Here is a 20,445-nt window from a genome sequence, read left to right on the forward strand (position 1 = left end):
AACAAAACTGCGGTGCAGCATGCCACACAGCATATGTGTGCGCGTGTGTGTGCGTATGTGTGTGATAATGGCAAAAGTTTTGTCTATTTAAGTGAAAGTGCAAATTTTACAGCAGCCTCACACAAGCAGGCAGGCACACATACAAAAACAATCACAAAATAGAGATTACGCACGCTTACGCGCCACTATTTGTGTATTTGTGTGTGTGTGTGCGAAGTTGTGGCTTGCGGCTACAGCTACTCTGCACTTCGTACTTGGCACACACTGCCGCCCTCGCTGCGCTTGGCTATTGTGAATATGCGGCGTGTAAGCGAACCCTTCTGCTGCTGTCGCTAGCGACTACAATTCACTCGCTTTTATGTGTGCGTTAATCGCCGCAAAAGTGTTTAAGTTTAATTTTGATTAGGCACAGACACAGGCGCACCTACGCACAACCACGAGGCAGCACTGGTTTGTATGATTTTTGTTGCATACGTGTGGGCGCATAAGCGTATACGTATGCGTTTGCAGCATTTCAACGCCTAATTAAGCAATAAATAATACATCGTAGTTGCGCAGCAACAAGTTTCACACTTTCAGCGGATTTGTGAAGTTCATTTGAAGTTTATTTGGAAAGTCACACACACACGTGCAGGTATACTTTCGCGTGTTCTATGTGGCTGCTAGCTTTTCTAAACAAATTAATTACTTTTGAGCGCCGCAGTAGCGCCTTTTTCTGTTTTTTTCTTACTAAATTGGGAAAATTGTGGTAGTCTGTCTGCTGCTCCTTTTTCTCACCTGGCTTCTTCTTCTTTTTTCTTCGCTTTATTCGGCACGAAAACGCTTTATGGTGGCTTTACTGTAAGGTGTAAGAAACATTTTTTTTTGTAAAATGAAATAAAAAAGTTGAATCGTCCTCGTTGCATATCCGTTCACAAGCTTCAAAATCAGGGCTCCCATGCGAAGCGCGTTTCTCACGCATTCCTTGTAACGTAAGTCCAACGCTCGCCGTAAACCCCAACGTATTTGTTTGTCGGAGCCACTAAAAGCAAAAACAAAACCAAAAAACGATATAATGAATAAAAAATGTTGCAAACATATGGAAAAAAACTAGTGTAATGGCAGCACTGTAATTATTGCGAAGCCCGAGGCTTGTAAGTTTTCCCCAAGGCTGCCAAGACAGTAGAGGAAGCATAGCTCAAAATATATATTTTCCGTGCTATTTGTTTTTGTGTGCTAATTTTGTATTCGTATTTTATGAGAATAAACCAATGAAAATTTTCTATTTCTACTTACTCATATTCGTACCTAAATACATTTATCCGTAATATTTACAACATTTTTCGTTGTCTATGTTTTCGTTATGTTGCAAAATATTTACAATTTGTAATTGCATACTTTTTGTGTTCTGTATAAACAAAGCTGTACACATACATCCATATACATACATATATATTTTTGAATGTTTAGTTTCACAATTTAACACTGCTAAAAATATTTTTTTTTCTATAAAGATTCATATGTTGGTAAAGCAAAAAACCAAAAACAAAAATTTGTAATAAGAAGCTCATTTAATTAATAATTTTTTTTTGTGTTTAGTTTCAATGTTTGAAGTTTTTCAAGCTACGACACAAGTGTGTTCTAAATTTTGATTTTGTCGTTTTTTCGTTATAAATAAATGTGCTTTCTGTTCATCCTTCAGTTTTGTACACACTTTTTACTGTTAAAGTGAACATTTTTTGAAATTTATCAACTTATCGTCGTGTATGTGTGTTATTGATAATTAAATAATTATTATAGAAAAACAAAATGTCAACAGAACATTCAAAAAGTTTCGTTTACACATTTTTATTTCGAAATTATTGAATATGGCATATTGAACGTTTATTAACCCTTAGGTTATGACTAAAAACATCTAAAAAAATATTTATTTGTAATTCTAATCGTTTTTGTTTGCCATTTAACGAAAAAAAAAAAGGTTAAAAAATAACAACGCAAACCATTGCTGGCCTCCGCATTTGTTGGAACGCCGCATTTGCAATTTACGCATACTTACGTATACATACATACATACTTATTGCATAGTGTTCGCCTCTTTTGAGTTAAATAACTACTTGTTGTTTTTTTTTTCACCACACATAAAAGATTTCGTTGTGTTCTTCATTCAATGTTGCAAATAATTTGTACTATTTTCCACTACCAACTAACTCAGGTATCAAAGATTGTTGTGTATCATGCGTAACAAACAAACGTACAAACACACAACAAATATGGTAAACAAGTTCGGGCGTATGAGCAACCCTAATGCGTCTGAATTGGAAAATTCACCTCTATCCAAGTTTAGCGCCATTTCTTACGAATACGAGAGTGTGCACAGTTAAAAACAAAACCGAATACACTAAGTGCACGAAAGAAAAACCAGGTTGCAACTGTTCTTCGTTTACTTTTGTTTTACTTCATATAGGAACAATTATTATTGTTATTGTTTTTTTTTTCTTTTTTTGTTTAATTTTTACTTTTTGCAAAACCGTGAAAGACGCATTTTTTACCGAATTAAAAACAAACAGATTGGCTGTACACACAAATGACCATATTAGCATAAAGTCCCACTCCACCTCGCACCCACGACGCCGCCCCAGTTGCCGCGTTACCTCTAAAAGCATTGTCAATTGAAAATTTTGTACTCAAGAACTTCAACCCCTTTAAATTAAAATAACAAAAACCAAGAACCAAATGTTATTAACCAGACATCCACACACACACACATACATATACCATAGTATATATAAGAGCACTTGAGCGCTCTCACTTTGGCTAGAGTTGCGTTCAGTGCGAACACAAGCAGAAACATGAAAAATAACGGAACTGCTTTGTTGTTAATGGTTCCCCACGCAAACTCACATGCACTCACACATAGTTTTACTAACTCTTACTCTTAGTGCCCATGCCGACTAACTAACTCATTATCTCTCTCACACTCACATATACACACACACACACGCACCACACACACACACCCCTCTCTAATCACTTCTTCACAAACTGCTAATCGAATTTTTCGTTCTACCTATGCTCAAATCGCTTGTTATAAGTTCCAAAACTAACAAAAACAAATGAACACTAACCATATATACAACAATAACAAGCTACTAATAACAAATTGGAAAACCACGTGCCTCTCTACTAATCAAATGTTGCGCTTAATTCGATAACTAATCACGAGGAATATGAAGAACAAAAATTTGGAAACATTTTATTAATCGTTCACTACGAAACGATACAAACACACATACATAGCTAACTCAGTGAACGTTTATGATCAGTGCAAGCAAACATATACAAGTAAATACAAACAAACGTACGTACTATATAAGCTATTGAAAATTTACATACACACGTATAATTGGTGGAGTTAAACAAATGAGTTTTTTTAGTTTTAAGTTCCGAAATCTCAGTAGCAAAATTGTAAAATTTAAATTTTAAGTTACAATTAAGTATTTGCATTTGCGATTGGAAACTATTGTATGCATACAAATATACATTTAAGGCGCAAAAATTCAGCAAAAAGCTCAATGAACAGTAGTGTGAAAAGATCTTGAAAAAGCAAAACAAATTTAAGAAATTAGATACATGAAATATTTAGAAAAATTTATGTGACAATGCAACACAAATAATCGGAAATTATATACCAAAGTTCAGATCTGACACAACACACATTTGGCGCGCCCAAGGCGCATTCGAAATTAATTATTAAAAACACGAAAGTTCTTCAATTTCACACAGACACTCATCAACACTAAACAGGTGCAAGGACAACGGATAGATTTTTGTTATTTTCAAAAACTTAACTCTTGCGCTCCAGCGTCGTTTCAAGCACGCTGCCTTCAGCTATTAGGGTGTGTTCAGACGTCAGCCTATGACATTGCGAAAGTTGCCAACGCGCTTTTCCTACAAAACACTCCAAAATTCACAATATTTCTTAAGTTATGTTTTATTATTTATGTACTCGTTAGTCAAGTAAGGATTTAAAGTATAATTATTGCAAATACAACAACAAACACACTAGCCAGACGTTAGCAAGCACAACCATTCCAAATTATACGTATATCTATGAACACATTGGTAACAGGACAAATTTGAAATGAACAAACCACCACAAAGTAATCAGAAACAAACTGCAATCACAAACAACAACAACAATAACAACACAAATAAAACACTCCGTCGTGTAGCGCAATCCTAGAAATTAGAACGAAGGTCGTTGCGAAAATTGCAGAGTGTTATGCACACTGTGCGCTAAAATTAAACGTACACTAACAAATTCGGCAAGAAACATTAGCGAGGCCGCCATAATTCGGCCGACACTAGAAAGGCAGCACAGAAATCGCATTTAATGCTTCTTTTGGCTGTTGAAAGCATATTAGAAATATTTTTTTTATAAAAATTAAAAAAAAAAGCATACCAGCTTCATATTTGTAAATTTTTATTCCAACACAAAATTGTATCTAAACTAAGTAGTTAATTTGAAGGCGTAAAATTGAAAGCACCCAACTTCCTGTCCAAAAGCCCCAAACCCACACCCCAAAGTAATAACTCACGCTCACCCCCCTACGAGTATCCGCATTTCCTCTCACCCCAATCAAGAAAATAATAAAACAAACAAAACAAAAACAAAAACTACACTGCAACTTGGGAGTTGCCCTATTGTAAAAAACAAAAATTGGAATTCGTTTGCTCTACCAAAGTCCCTCCAAAGTACAGAAATTTTCATGTTTCTTTTAAGTTATACTGCAAAATTACAACAACAGCTCCTAAAGTATTATTAAAATCTATGCAATGCATAAATGCAGAGAAGATTAAGAAAAATATAAAAATATCACGCAATTAAATTACTCCACTACACACACAATGGTGATGGTGTTGAACACACACACACGCTACACAAAAACAACTAATTAACAAAATTCTTGGAACGATACCAAAAAGTCCCATATAAATGTGTCATGCAGCAGCTAAGCGAATTAGTAAAAGTAAATTGAAGTGAAAAATTCGCAGATATGCAAATCTGGTTTTATGTCGAGAGCGAAAAAAAAAATTAAATCACCATTTCGAGTCAACACTTCACAGACCACCCATCCAAAAGCAAATCCAAATCCAACTCAAGGTCCTGTAGAGGCTGTGTATGTATGTATTGCTGCGTGAACTGCAACGAATTCGCAACCATAAACACTCCCTCCTGCCACCCACTTCCCTGCTAGGCGCACGAGTTAAGGAATGTAAACAATCAAAAAAGAAATAAATTTTTCCACATTTGCAAAGTGTCAGCACAGCACAGCATTTCATAAAAGCATAAAAGCAAATAAGTCTATACAGAAATATATGCAAAGAAAACCAAAATATAAATAAATAAATCCAAAGTTAAATTACGCATCGGCGCTGGTTGCGACTGCGACTGCGGTTAGCCAACCAACGCCAGCGAAATCAGGCAAGAGTACAAATATTACCAAAAAAAAATAAACAAAAAAATAAGAAAAGAGAAAAATTAGTATTCGCAATCGTACAATTTTCAGTCGAAATTCCATTTCGTTTCCGCAAAATTTGTTAAAGATTGTTCGTAGTTACCGTTACCATTAGTTTTTTCCACTCGTTAATACCTAACTCGCTGAACTGACTTTTGTCTTTTGGGCTAATGCAACGTTTTATGCCTTTCTTCCACCTTGTCGTCAGGTCAACTGACGACAAATTGCCACAAATCTATTTACTACAACAACAATAATAACAATCTCAACTGCAACATCAACTACTACAACAACAACATCAACAATTTCAACAATCGCCACACCATTTCCAATATAAATGCCCATCACAACAACAATCCTCTTAACTGCGCCACTTGTCCCTTCGAACGCCCAACAGGCTCGAGCATTTGTGGTCTTAATCTCACCACATTCTCCGCCAACTGCAATGCCTCAAACAATGGCAGTGGCAGCGGCAATTGCAGCAGCAACAGCGCCGGCGGCAGCAACTCGAACGCCACCAACACGTCCAGCCTCTTGCCCGCCGCCCTCATGCAGGCCAACTCCCAGCACCAGCATCATCACCATCACCACCATCAGCACCAGCAGCATCCACAACATGGACAGAATGTCAGCAGCAGTGCCGGAAACGGTTGTAACAACAACAACGGCGGCATCAGCAACACCAGCAGTGCCGTCCAACAGTCGCAAATGTTTGCCGCAGCCGCTGCCGCTGCCGCCATGGCCAACATGGCGGCGGCCTCAAGCAGCGCAGCAGGCGTATCTGGCGCCAATGCGCTGAACACCTCCGGCAGTAACCTGAACACCTCTAGCGGTGGCGGCGCCGGTGGTGGTGACGATTTTCGCTGCGATCCATGCAACAAGAACCTGTCCTCGTTGACGCGTCTCAAGCGCCACATCCAAAACGTGCACATGCGTCCGACCAAGGAGCCCGTCTGCAACATCTGCAAGCGCGTCTACAGCTCGCTGAATAGTCTGCGCAACCACAAGAGCATCTACCATCGGAACCTGAAACAGCCGAAGCAGGAGAGTGTAAGCGGCGCCGATGTGACACAGTCACCGGCCTTGGCCGGCGTAGCTGTGATGCACAATCCCTACTACTCGCCGGTGAACCATCGTTCATCTTCATAGGGTTTCATGTACTTTGATTACCTGACCAATGTAAATTTTTAAGCAAACGCAACGGGCGGGCCAACCACAAAAGACGCATAGACGCGCTGGGGTAGACGCTAGGAGCGCATGTGGTAACGTTGTTATGTTTTCAGGTGCTCGTTAACATACTTAGGTGTAGAGTAATTTTAACTAACCGTTATGCAGACTAAGTAGGCTTAAGGCAGGTCTGGACGTAAGTGCGTTAAGAACTCATCTCGTTCAGATATATAGACATGCGTGCTTATAAGAATACTTATAAGCAGTAATAAAGGATACAGAGTATATGCCGTTTGAGCGCGACTAAGCGAATAAAAGCAATACGATTAAACAGGGAGGGGAAAGAGCAGAAGTGTAGATTAAGCAGAGGCAGGCAAGTGACGCGAAGTATTTACGCGCCCGGCCGTTACAAGCGCGCTCTCACAGGCAACTGTAAACAAAGGTGCGACCGATAAAATGGCTTTAATGTTCTCAAACTTACAACAGAAATAACGCCTTAGATATGTACGTATTTTTAATCCGCCTATTTGCTATGAATCTTTTATAACGAAAAAAGCTACAAATAATTGACAGCGCGATCACTCAAGTGGAGCGAAGGGCCGACCGACCGACCGACCGAGCGACCGAGTGAACGCCATTACTGCGCATTGTGCGCTCAATCAACCGAGGGTGGAAGTTAACGGAATAATCATAGCATGTAAATATTTTAGATATATCACTGAGTACTTCGTATTTGGCTAGGCTTAGGCACTTTGCGACCGATCGAGATACTTTTTACTTCAGTTGTGTTCGTTTTTAATAAATTCGTTTACTGATAAATATATTCGTACATATATATGTGTACGTATGTATACACCTATACATATGCATATACAAGCACATTAACGTATTGTTAATCTAGTACATAGTTAGCGAATAAAGAACTTTGTTTATATTCATATATATACACATATACATACATACCTATAAATACGTGCATAATTTAGCGTACGCAAAAATGTTATGTTTTAAATATTAAAGAAGGAATATTAAATATTTTTAAACTTCACAAAGAAACAACTACAGTGTATGGAATGTTGTATGTACTGTAAGTCCAGGTATGTTGAAAGTATGCAAATAGTCCACTGCCATGAACGCTGCGTATACAAGTAAAAGCGTATGTGTGTTTCCGCTATCACAATCGTGTGCCCGTGCTGGAACCAATTGGTATACCGGTTTGCCTCGAGGCCTCCAACTCGAAGCGCGCAAAGCTATGCATAGTTGAGATTGTAAATTAGAAAACACTACCACGAATGCAACCAATCAAGCAACAAATCAATACACATTTCTCATCATCAATTACCCACACATAAACTCCAATTGGATTTGAAAAAAATACACTTTTTTATTTGAATGCAAAACGAAATTAATTATTTTTTAGTTAACGCATTTAAAAATATTTCTTTTAAAATTCGAAAGTAAAAATGAAAACATTGAAAAAAAATAAGTGAATCCCAAAAATCGCCAACTACATCACCCCCAACCCTTACCTCACCCCTACCCCTCCACGTGCCTTCGAAAGCTGTTATTACCACTACAAAATCTACTACTACCACTACCACCACTGCCACCCCGCACCCACCCAAACAGCTGAAGCCGACAAGGGCGAAATTGGCGCGCACTAAGTGTTGCCGCTTTTGCCACGGGCTTGGTGGGTTGCAGGTTGGTGTACCTCCTTTAACCTCGAAAAAAAAAACATTTATTACGATTATAAAGGAAAGAGAAGCATCAAAAGAGACACTAGTGACAAAAAACCATAAAAGCTTAAAAGAGAACAAAAACAAAAAACAAAAAGGGTATTAAAAAAAAATATTAAAATCAATTCTACAAATCAATCAGGCCAAAAATGTTTCAAAATTACATAAAAATGATTCAAAATTTTTTGCCTAACAGGCAACTCAGAAATTAACGCGAAAAGAACAGAAAACCAAAACAAAAATTCACAAAATTCACTCGTTCGCAGTGATTTCGCCGATTTCAGTCGCCGACTCAAAGCATGTTTTGTTTATCTTACGTTTTTGTTTCAAAATTCTAACACTAGCAACTACGTACATCGCCGCAACGTAACTCAATCGCAGATCAGAGAAATTATAGCAATTGGTTCCAATGGTATTGGGACTCCACAGTCCGCAATCAGCTTACGTCCGGAAGGCAATGCGCGCGGAGAAAGCGCTGTCGCCGGCAATGAAAGCAAGGTCTGGTGCTGCTACACCCTGTGCTGGGCGCTTGTTTCATTGCCGTGGCAGCGCCTGCTCGTCGTGCATTGTGCTTTTGTATGTGTGTGAGTTTGAAACGAAACACAATCCCATTCCCAGAACAAAGTCGATCCACTTCAGCGGCAAAAATTGAATCCGGCAGAGCAAAGAAACGGCTTCACACAAATAACGGATTAGTTTAGTTTGTTTCCAAAAACAAGAACTGCAATAAATGCGTGCCAAAAGTCAAACATATAGAGCGAATGAATATTTCTACATCAAGAACCAGAAAGTCTAGCGTTGGAACATTTAGTTCGCATTTTTCATGTCGAGATTGATTTATTATGAAATTTTAATGATACATTTTTGAGCCTGGATTTGTTAGTGTACAAAGACATTGACACAAAAAAGCCACAAAACACTCACGTGACAATATCGAAATTTACACCAAACACCAAACCGAACTGATGAACATCAAGTAATACAAAACAAAAGCAAAAACACTCAGCTAACAGACCTGGACACACTGACTAAACGACGGTGGGTTCACCAAAAAACTGCCGAAACAGAAAAAAATCAAATAACAAAAACGAGCAAACCAACAAAACAAGAATACTAAAACCAAAACAAACAATAAACCAAACCAAATACAACAATTAACTAAAAAAAATACATAAAAAACGAAAACTGATAGCAAGCAAACAAAGTCACTATTGTCTCTTTTTTTCTTCTCTTCCTATATGTCGTATAGGTGGAAGTACCAACCTGCTTGGTGGCGTTATAATACCCGGTGGCAGTCCCAATACAAGTAGTAGTAGCAACCAAAAACTGCAACACGAACATCTCCACCATTCCACCACCACTACCACAGCCACCACTACAAGCACCACTCACCAGTTCCACAATCATCATCATCTTCAACAGCAACAACACCAACACCTCCATCACCACCAGCAACAACAACAGCAATCATCCTCACCGCATCACCAACAGCAGCAACAACAATTGCACTCCCACCATATGCGCAGCGAACGCGACTTGGACCGTTCAACCACCAACTGCAGTCCGCGCTCGCCAGACCAGCGCATGCCGAAGCGACCAGCCAGCGAGCAGCCACACCATATACAATCCCATCATTCGACCGCCTCGTCACCATCCGATGTGATTGCGTCTACACCACCGCCACCACCACCACCGCAGCATATGAAACCACCGTCACCGCATCATACCCACCAGCATCCGCACTTTAGCCACCAACAATTGCCGCTCGCCATGTTACCGTCCCACCATCTGCACGCCCACCACGATCTGGCCGCGTCCGCCCACCACCACCATCACTTGTCGCGCACCGGCTCGCCATTGGATCATCACCACCTGTTGCACCATCGCCGTTCCTCGCTATCGCCTTCGCCCACCGGTCGCGGTTCGGGCGGCTCTGCGGCAGGCATACTCTCCTCGACGCGCGGTGGCGACATGGTTGGGGGTAGTAGTCGCCTACTGTTGCCGCTGCCACTAAGCGCCTGCCACCGGTGCGACGTATGCGGTAAATTACTCAGCACAAAACTAACGCTGAAACGGCACAAGGAGCAGCAGCACCTGCAGCCCCTCAATAATGCCGTTTGTAATTTGTGCCACAAAGTCTTTCGCACGCTGAATAGCCTCAACAACCACAAGAGCATCTACCATCGCCGCCAGAAGAACCATCACTCGTACTTTCATCACAGTAGCGCGGTGGGCGGCGGTGTGACCGGTGGCAGCCCCAGCAGTCGGCTGCATCAGTCGCTCAGCTCGTTGGGCGCCGCAGCGGTTGCCAACAATAGCGTCGGCGCAGGTGGCAATGGCAATGCGGTGGCAGCAGCAGCTGCGGCAGCTGCCGCCGCGGCGGAACTATTACTCTCACCGATTGTAGGCGCGGCCGCGGTCGCAGGTGGAGGTGGTGCTGGACCCACAGTGCAACTCTCTCACGGTGGACAACAGCAGTCTTCACCCAATATGGTGAAGCCCTGTATGGATTTCTTATAAGATCAACATCACCTGCTGCAGCAGCTCTTCCATGTTGCTCTGAACACGCCGCAGCCACCACCGCCCACGCTCTCCGCCAGTATGAGCCCGATGTCGGCGATAGGACAGGGAACACTGCCCGTAACGACAATGGTTGATTTACCATATGGACACCAGCTACCGCCGACTGTGGACCTAACGCAAATGGATCACTACGCCGGTGTCAGTAGCGGCGGTGGAGGTAGCGGTGGAAGCGAGCATTACGAGCGCATGAATTTACTAGAGCACTGAGCAGCACAGCATGGACTGTGGTGAATGCCACAAGTACTAAAGCGATAAACCGATCGTACCGATGAAGTGAACAATTCAAAAAAACAAAAAAACCACAAAAGACTAAGTGACCAAAAATGTGAAAATTAAGCAGAGACTTTAAACACTAAAAAAGTTCGACCCAAAGCGAGCGACCGACCGACCCTCCCACAGTGAAACGAGCTGAACATTTTTAAAGCAAACATACAAACAAAAAAAAATGCAAGCACAAAAACTATGAATAGCAAAAAACAAAACAAAAAAAAAAGGAATAAAAAGAAGAAGCGGAAGAAAAGAAGGAGAAAAACGAGAACAAACTAAAATTGTTGAATTGAAAAACGCAAGAATGCAAAACTGTGATTTTTTACATCTCTTTTTTGAGTTTTACGAACAAAACATTATTTATCAATGTACAACATCATTGACTTTTATATGCATGGAAATGTACTTTTAGTGAAAGCATCACGCGTGCACAGATGTTTTATAAAACCTTAGTTTAATTTAGGCGCAGAGCTGATTGAGCGCCGAACGGTGCACTGGCAGCGATGCTGTAGCGAGCGCATACGCACACACAGGTGCAAAGTGAGAAGGACAGAACAAATAAGCTACATGACGATGTGCTCCTACACACATGCGAACTCACGCTTACAAACACACTCACACACATTCGCACATGACGGACATGACTGGAGAAATATTTGCGGACTTGTACATACATGACTACATTTTATTGGCTTCGACTACTGAGAACAAGGGCGTGGGATGGGTTCGGCATGAATTGAAGACTGTTAGAGAAATTTTATTTTATTTTACTTTATTTTTAGTTTTCCATATTTATAATATTTAGGCGTGTGCGAAAAATTGTTGACGTGGGACTCCGGAAAGCTCCCAAATTACATACTTAGTGTAGTTGGACAATGCTTAGACAATGAGAAATAAAATAAACGACAAACACAAACGAACACACACACACGCACCCATGCAAATGAAGCGGTTTCGAGCGGGATGCTTCATGAACTATTTTTAACTACAGCTACATTCAAATGAGAGAACTAGCAACACACACCTATACACACACACACACACACTAATGCGGAGGTAGATTGATAATAATGAGATGTGCAATTTTTATTTGTTGACAATACAAGATTAGTGTTAGTATTCTGTTTTCCCATTTATGATAAGAAGGAAAGCGACTGAAATAAAAATAAAAGAAAGTAAACAAATTAAAGCGTCGCACCTAAACGCATGACCCACGCGTGCGTGAGGACGGCACGCTGAATGCCCACCCTCATGTGGCACACATACTAGCCTACAGGCGTATACATATAGGCGCTCGAGCGCATACTACTTTAGTGGACTTATTGTGTACTCTCAATTCGATACATAGTATGAACCTGCAGACATACAACAACAACAATAGCATCTGTGAATGTATAACTCGTGTAGAAATTTCGTTTATCTGTACTGTTACCATACATATGTACATACAATACATATAAACAATGTAAAAACACATGCATAGATGCAAGCAGAAATCACTCTTTATATAGCCAATGTATGTAAGCGTTTACCTATTATATACCTATTAATATATGACGTGTATGTACATACCAATACGAATACAGTGGCATACATCTGTATGTGTGTAGATATGCAAATTATGAAAAGTTTGCGGGCAGCGCATAGGATTTTCAAAGTTTTAAACTAATTAGGCTAAGCGCAGGGGGAAGAGAAGACGAGGTTCGTTATACACACACATATACATAAACTGCAAATATATTTATATACATATACACGTGTAAATGTACGTAAATGATACTTTGTAAATAGCAAAAGAAATATATTAGCGACTTGTCATTTATTGTAAAGAATTTTTTCCTAATTTTACTTCTCAAATGCGGATGTGAATTCGATTCCAAAACTTTTTAACAGAAATCTAGAAACAAAAACTAATAAAAACTTCCAAAATCATGACGGTTTTCCATGAACTCATTGATGAAACTCAAAACTCTTAGCTTGGCTGCAAAATTTGTAATAATTTTATTTCAAAGCTTTTTGGCTTAAGTAAAAATTTTCGAACTCAAAAACCTTTTTTTTTTTTTAGTTTTTTGTTTTTTGATATGCGCAGAGATATGAGTTTGCTGGCAACCGCAGCAAGGACTGATAGGTTTTAGGACAATTACAAATTATGAAAAAAAACGTTTAACGCAAAAATATGCAACAAAAATATTTTAACATTTAAAAAAATTTTTTTTTTTTTTTGTAACTTTTATGATATTTACGCCTCTATCGGTATTGGGAAATTGTGACTAAAAAATTGTGATTCGTGATTAATTGGCATTTTAAGTGACGTGTAAAAATGTGTGTGTGCACACACGCACACATGCACACATTGATGAAATCAAAATTTTTGCATTATTATATTTAGAATATTGAGGATAAAGTAAAAATGAGAAATGAGAAATAATTTTTTGCTTTTCATTTAAAGAAGACTGAAAATTGGCATTTCGAAAGAAGTAAAATTTTAGAAAAACCAAAAATTAATTCACACCCTAAAATGTGGAGTTTTGTACGACTTTTTAGCTGCACAAAAAATTGGAGAAAAAACGTTTATTAAACGCGAACTTACGATTACTGTTATTTTTTTTAGTATTTTAGCGAAATCAAAAATCAAATAAAATATTGTATTTTTGGAGGAGAAAGTCTGTTTTTAACAATTCGATACCAAATTTTATTATTTACAAGTACATGCAAATATTTTTTTGTTTTAAGACATTTTTTTTTAATTTTTAAAACATTTATTTGCTTATAATTTGCGGTTGATTTACCACCTTTGTCATGGCGTCGCCCCGAGCGGCGGCGCATGAGGAGTTCAAAACTTTTTTTATGCATTACGTGCGGTATTTCTTTTTTTACATTTTTATGCGACAATATTAAGATAGACTTAAAATACGGTATATGGTCGGGCACGTTAAGTCCGGCACGAATAAATTAGAAGTTTAAGTATTAGTTGGCATTCGGAAAATTCAAATCACTTTTATGTGGCAAAGTGGCGCCGAAATCCGTATCTTTTTTACACTCGTATGTAGTACTTGTGCGTATGTGCGTTATATGATTTCTTCATTTTTTATAGCATATACACACACACATACTTAGTTTGAACTTAAGTGCTTTACTAACACACTTACGAATTAAATTCACTAATATACATATACACACATAAATATAGTTTAGAAAATTAATCGTTTTTTTATATATGCTTTAAATAGTACATATATACATATACACACACACTCACACACAAACACACACACATGTATGTACATATATGTAGAAATGAACTACTGAGTTTGTGCGAAGAAGCAAAAAATTAAATTAAAAAAAAAAATAAGAAAAAAGGCAAAAAAAGCATAACGGCAAAATAAAAATCCTCTAAATAGCAAATAAAATTTTATATAAAATGTAAAAATATGTATGAAATGAGAAACCCGAAAGTAATTGTACACTAAAGCCGCAACAGCGAAGCAAAAGGAAAACAAAAAATGGTTAAAAACAGTTAGATTTCATTGAATAATAAGTAATTTAAGGGTAATTGTAAATATTTTAAATATTGTAATATAAGAAATGAGTAAGAGAAAATGAAGGAGAAATTGTAAAAGTTAATATAATCGTAATAATCGTTTTGTTTTTGTGAATTTTTTAATTAAATGCTGTTTACAAACACATTTACATGCATACATATTTACATATACTATACACTTGTACGTTCAACGTCTACAACTTGTGTCCTTTTAGGCGCTTTACATTAGTTTTATATTACAGATGATTTAGAATGTACGAAGGACGCATAAAACACTATAAAGCATCCATAAAAAACGAAAATAGCTCTAAGGTAAATCCATCAGCAGCACCAACAGACCCGCCATACATGCAAACATCCTAATTTCCAAACAGACATACGCCCACGCATACACACATACACACATAAACAATTCCAAACAAACATAAACACTCACGCCAACACACACACACGCATACACAAACACTCATATATAAATCCTCTCATACACTCTGTATCCACTACCATTAAACTACTTCCATCTCAAACTATATAGCATTATGGAAATATTGAAAACTTACTACAATAAAAACATAACAACTGTAATCAAAACAAAAAATAGCAACTCTATCTCTTCTTGTTTTCTTAATTGATAAATATGTGCATAGCACGCAGCTACATGTGCTTAGAATACAAACATAACCATAGACCATAGTCCATAGACCTACTGTAGATCATAGAGCATCGAGCATCGAGCATCGAGCAAACCATAGACCATAAATCACAGCAAATAGCAAATAGCAAACAGAGAACATAAAACATAAAACTGAACACAAAAAAAGACATAGAACGGAACAGAAGAGCCAAGTGAGGCGCAGTGATGAGCGATTTTTGAATTGTCATAAAAACTCGTAAGTCATAACAGCAACAACAACAACAACAACCAAAAATAATAACTATCCTAATTATGATCAAATAAACTAAATGAATATTGCAGCGACAGAAATACCACAACATTTATCATAAACAATGAAAGCCAGAGCAAACGACGAATCTGTTATTATTTACATGCATACACACATACAAATATAAATCAATCAATGTGAAAATAGTCACATGAAAAAGCATAGTCTTTTTTTGTGTTTATTTTTTCAAATTCTTCACTTTTTACTACCACACGAAGATTGCGCGAATTGTTTGACCAGCTGGAGAGGGGATTGATATGTGAGAACTTCCGCCATTTGACCAGAGAATGTTAATGAAACAAATGCTACTGTTAAGTATTTTTAGTGCAATTGAGTCTTGAAACATTTGCTAGTAAGGGATTTGACAACATGAACGATATAGACACTGCACTGAGTTTTGCACCACACATCTCTCACCCCTGCATTTCACCTAGGGATGATAGATTTACAAGGTTTGGCCAATAAATATGGTGAAAAAAAAGCAATTGTGAGAGGAACTTCGGCTACCACGTCATGGGAGTGTTCACCAGTTAAGGGGGCAGATACCTGTAAACGGCCATATTTTCCCTGATTTTCATTAAAAATATTTAAAATGAAGAAGTCAATATATTTTTATATATTTATATTGGCATACAGGTTATTTATACATTAAAATAATATAAAAATAAATTTTATTTTAATCGTTTAAAATGGCGGGTATATACTCAGTTCTTCCAGGAAGGTCGCAGCGGGGCATTGCAGCGTCAGTGACAATACAAATACAAAAAAAACAAACAACTTTTTGTTTATTAATGTCATAATTTCTATATGAATTAAACAAAAACGACAAAAAATCGCGGAAAAAAATGCTTAAAAAAATGAATTTTGGGGCGAATATCCTACTATTTTTGCTTCGAAAAATTTTCGAATTGTAAATTCACATAGAATTAATATCATAATATCGGTCAATAACTTATTGTATTATTATATCGGTCAATAACAATTAAAGTTTTGAGAAAAACCTGTCTAAAGTTTAAATACAACGTAACTATACCTCTCCCAGCCCTCGAACGCAAAGAATAGAGTCGTCACGGTTGACGATCTGTAATATAAGAAATACTTAAATTTACGTTCTAAACTTTTTTTGACATATTCTTAAGGGACTTTGTTAACATTTTATGAAAAAAAAAATGTTTTTGAAATTTTACAGGATCTGTCCCCTTAAAATCTGCACAATAATTTCACCCATATTCACACACTCGTCCAATCAGTCGTTGTTCAGACGGCAACGAAGTGACATTGTGTTAATTTTTTTCGTATAAGTACCACTAAAACATTCTTAGTTTTTTCGTAACCTAACCGATTCGTAGCTTCTGCTACGTCATCCCACCAGCCGATTTTGTCACATTCGTTCAGTGCCGAGTAAGGGTCTGCTACATAGACCACCTCTTGATGGAAAAGTTAATTGGTCGTATGCTATTGCTCTGTGCTGCAAGCACCCTGCAGAAAACCCCTTCTGCTGAACTTAGTGCCATAACGTGCCCTTGATTTGCCCTAGCAGCTAGCACCTATTCTTTCCTTCGATTGTTCTACGCCAGTGTTCAGTTTGATAGATTATTTACAGCCTGGTTTTGCATCTAAAGTAGCGTGCATGAATTTGAGAATTAAGAGAATCACGAATTGGTCAATAAAAACCAAAATATTTATTGTTTACTCAAAATTTTGATATCATCTTAAAAGTAGGTCGCTTCGGATCATACACCAACGATGACCAAAGTAGCCGAATGAGTTGATGCGTGTCTACTGTTCGGAGTGCCTGGATTCCAAACACCAAACACCAAAATATTTTTTTTTGGAAAACGGTCGTTCCTTGACTCGCAATGGCCAACTTCAAACTACATTTTTCCATAAAAAAGTTCTTCATTAAAAACTATCTGACATTCGGAGTCGGCTTAAAACAGTAGGTCCCTCCATTTGCGGAAAGAATTAACACATCCATCACAAATAGATGAAGGAGCTCGGCGAAACAGTCAAGTGCCCTTTGGTGCCGGGATTTATTTTTTATATATTTTTATAGTATCGACTAAGAATAGCTGCCATAAGGCAATAGTTTCAGTATTTAAAACGAAAAAAAAAAATCAGTAAAGACCATATTAGGAAAATACGTTGATTTTTGGATAATATTCGTTGGGTTCTTGGCCAGAAATTCGTTTACAATGACGAATTTGTGTGCTTTTGCGTTAATGTGGTGAGAAATCCTTAAGTTTTTCGCCGCAAATCCGCTTTTTTCGGTAAATATTCTACCCGAAATACCCAGATAATATTTTTGATATGCCCAGACAAGTTTTTTCTTAAATGTTCAAAATCCCTATAAGCACTCATTTTAAACTAATTTTAAATAAATTTACTGTAGTTTAATTTGCCTTTCTTATAGAAAATAATTATTTACTAGCAGCTATTCCTACTGAGTAGTTGACATGAAAATAATCAAAAATCGGAATTTAAATGAAGAACACAAACGGAAGGAGGAATTGCACCGTTTTGCCTTTCAAACCGAACAGTTTTATTTTATTAACATTAAAAATTGGATTCAAAAACAAACCCCTTTGCAGGTTGGCTTTGCTTGCTGACTTCGATAACTGCCAACCTTAATAGAATAATACCAAAACATATAAAATGATGCTAAAAAGTTTCAAATTGCTCAATGTTCTATTTGACAGAACTTTTGGCATTAGAAGTGAACATCCCTGCCGTTTAATTGTGAATTTCAGGTAGATTAAAGGGATTGTATTTACATTTGCTTTCCAAAAATATTTGATGAAAATTTAATAAATGCCATAGAGATTTGCCATTAATAAATGTAATTTAATTTCAATTGACATGAATATTCATTCTAGAATTGTTCCTCGCATCTTGCAAGCTTGCGCAAAGCTGGAAGTGTCCATGTTTTTGTCGATCTATATACAATTCACGCACCCAAAGCTTTCATCGTTGGCGTGATTTACTATTAAAAGAAAAATTCGCAATATGTTTTCAGAAAATATATTATTAAATATGGCTGAGATCTCTGTTTCCTTCTAAGAATTATACGAATTATACAAGTTTTCAAAACCAAGCAAAGCGAGTGCCGCAACCAAAGCCAGCCGGCATTGGCACTCTCAGTGATGAGCGGCAATTGAGTGCATCACAAGACGTTAGCAGCTGACCACGCCACGACCGTAGTGTGAGCGAAGAGAGAGGTTTTTTGATTTCAATTTCCAGTTGTAACATTTTCCACCTCACACAGTCAAATTTCCCCTGGTGCGTTCTCTTCACTCCGCTGCAAAGATGTGCATTTGTGAGAGAGAAATGAGTTTAAACAACTGGGTGATGACAACTAAAAGCAACAGAGAGCTTTTTTATTGCTCTTATTTAAAAGATCTATTGATATCGACAACTTGTACTCTAAAGTTTTGCAATCGATCCCCTTTCTTGCTGACAACAAACAGTTTATTCGAACAAAAATGAAAAAGGCAAAGTTTTTTGTTGAATGGTTTAGGTTGCAAATAAAATCATTTAAAAACACTATCTCCATAAAATAAATAATTGTTTGCGAATTCTTAAAACTGCAGTGATTTTAAAAATACAACAACAACAAAAATATATTGTATAATATATCTAAATACAGTCGAGTCGCAAATCTGCACCCTATGGCACTTACTTTTCCGAAAGTGTGGAAGGTTTTTAGACATATTCGTCCACTACACTTGTGAGTACTCTTTGGTTATATGATTAAGTTAATAAAATTATTAAACAAATAACTTCAGCAACTGTATGTACTACTGTATGTGCTAAAAGACATACATACAAATATAATTGTTTCAATAGCAACACAAAAGTAAAACAAAACGACAAAATTTATAAAACTAAATAAGTAAAAAAGGAATTATCAAAAAAGGTGACAACAACAAAACGACAAAGTATTTTCGTAAATAATTAAATACATAACAGAAGAGAGTAAGAAAATTGTTTGAGTTATTATTTGAAATAAAAAACCAACTATGAAAAAATGTGAAAATATTGAGCGTTTTGCTTTTTGTGCCCCTTCGTAAGGCAGCCAAGAAGACCTCGTTTAAAGTAGATGAAAAGCTTATGTGAATTTCCACTTACGCATATTTAAGTTTTAGGCTACGCACACTGGCGACTACATACCAAAATATATACAGTGGCGCACATAAGTATTTTGCATGTGAAGGCAATCGGGTTCATCTAAAATGTTTATATATTTTATAATTTATTTCAAAAGTTATTAGAATTAGAGGCTTAAACCACATAACTAATTCAGCAAAGCTTAATAGTAACTGTTATTTTTCACATAAACTAAGCAATACAATAGAAAAAAATTGAAATTTATGCTCACGAAAGTATTTTGCTTTTTTTCTGTAAAGTGGACAAGCTGCTCAATATCGCGGCCTCAACATTCGGTTCTTTTCCTCCATTCTTCGAACAGAAGAGATTACGAAACGTCACTTTTTAATCAAATTTTGTGTTTCCGCACTTTATATTACATCGAGGTTTGCATTTCGACATTCTACCTCATGGTCTGTTGTGCTCTCCGTTCACGCACTTTATCCTCTTTGTATTAGAACTTTGGGGAGTTGCTTCCAAACGCTTTGTGTTGAAAAGCATCCACATTTTGACATCAAAGGCTGTATATTTGGGATTGCTAGCGTATGGAAATAAAAGCTCGT

The 20,445-nt window shown here is 37.4% G+C and overlaps 1 protein-coding gene and 1 pseudogene across 3 annotated transcripts in view; both read left to right on the forward strand.

Moving 5' to 3' along the window:
- Positions 1–20,445, forward strand: part of LOC128856879 (broad-complex core protein isoforms 1/2/3/4/5) — a 93,153-nt gene that overhangs the window by 59,598 nt on the left and 13,110 nt on the right. The window contains exon 8 of one of the 3 annotated variants that reach the window (XM_054092297.1): positions 5,896–9,567. The exons of the other annotated variants lie outside the window; for them this stretch is intronic. Coding sequence (XP_053948272.1) covers positions 5,896–6,647 — 752 coding nt within the window. The 3' untranslated portion in view covers positions 6,648–9,567. Of the gene's footprint in view, positions 1–5,895; positions 9,568–20,445 lie in introns of those variants that run through there. 3 annotated transcript variants of the gene reach the window in all.
- LOC128856880 (broad-complex core protein-like) lies at positions 9,567–19,748 on the forward strand (annotated as a pseudogene).

This window comes from Anastrepha ludens, chromosome 3 (genome assembly GCF_028408465.1).
Source record: "Anastrepha ludens isolate Willacy chromosome 3, idAnaLude1.1, whole genome shotgun sequence".
In the NCBI taxonomy this organism is placed as follows: Eukaryota; Metazoa; Arthropoda; class Insecta; order Diptera; family Tephritidae; genus Anastrepha; species Anastrepha ludens.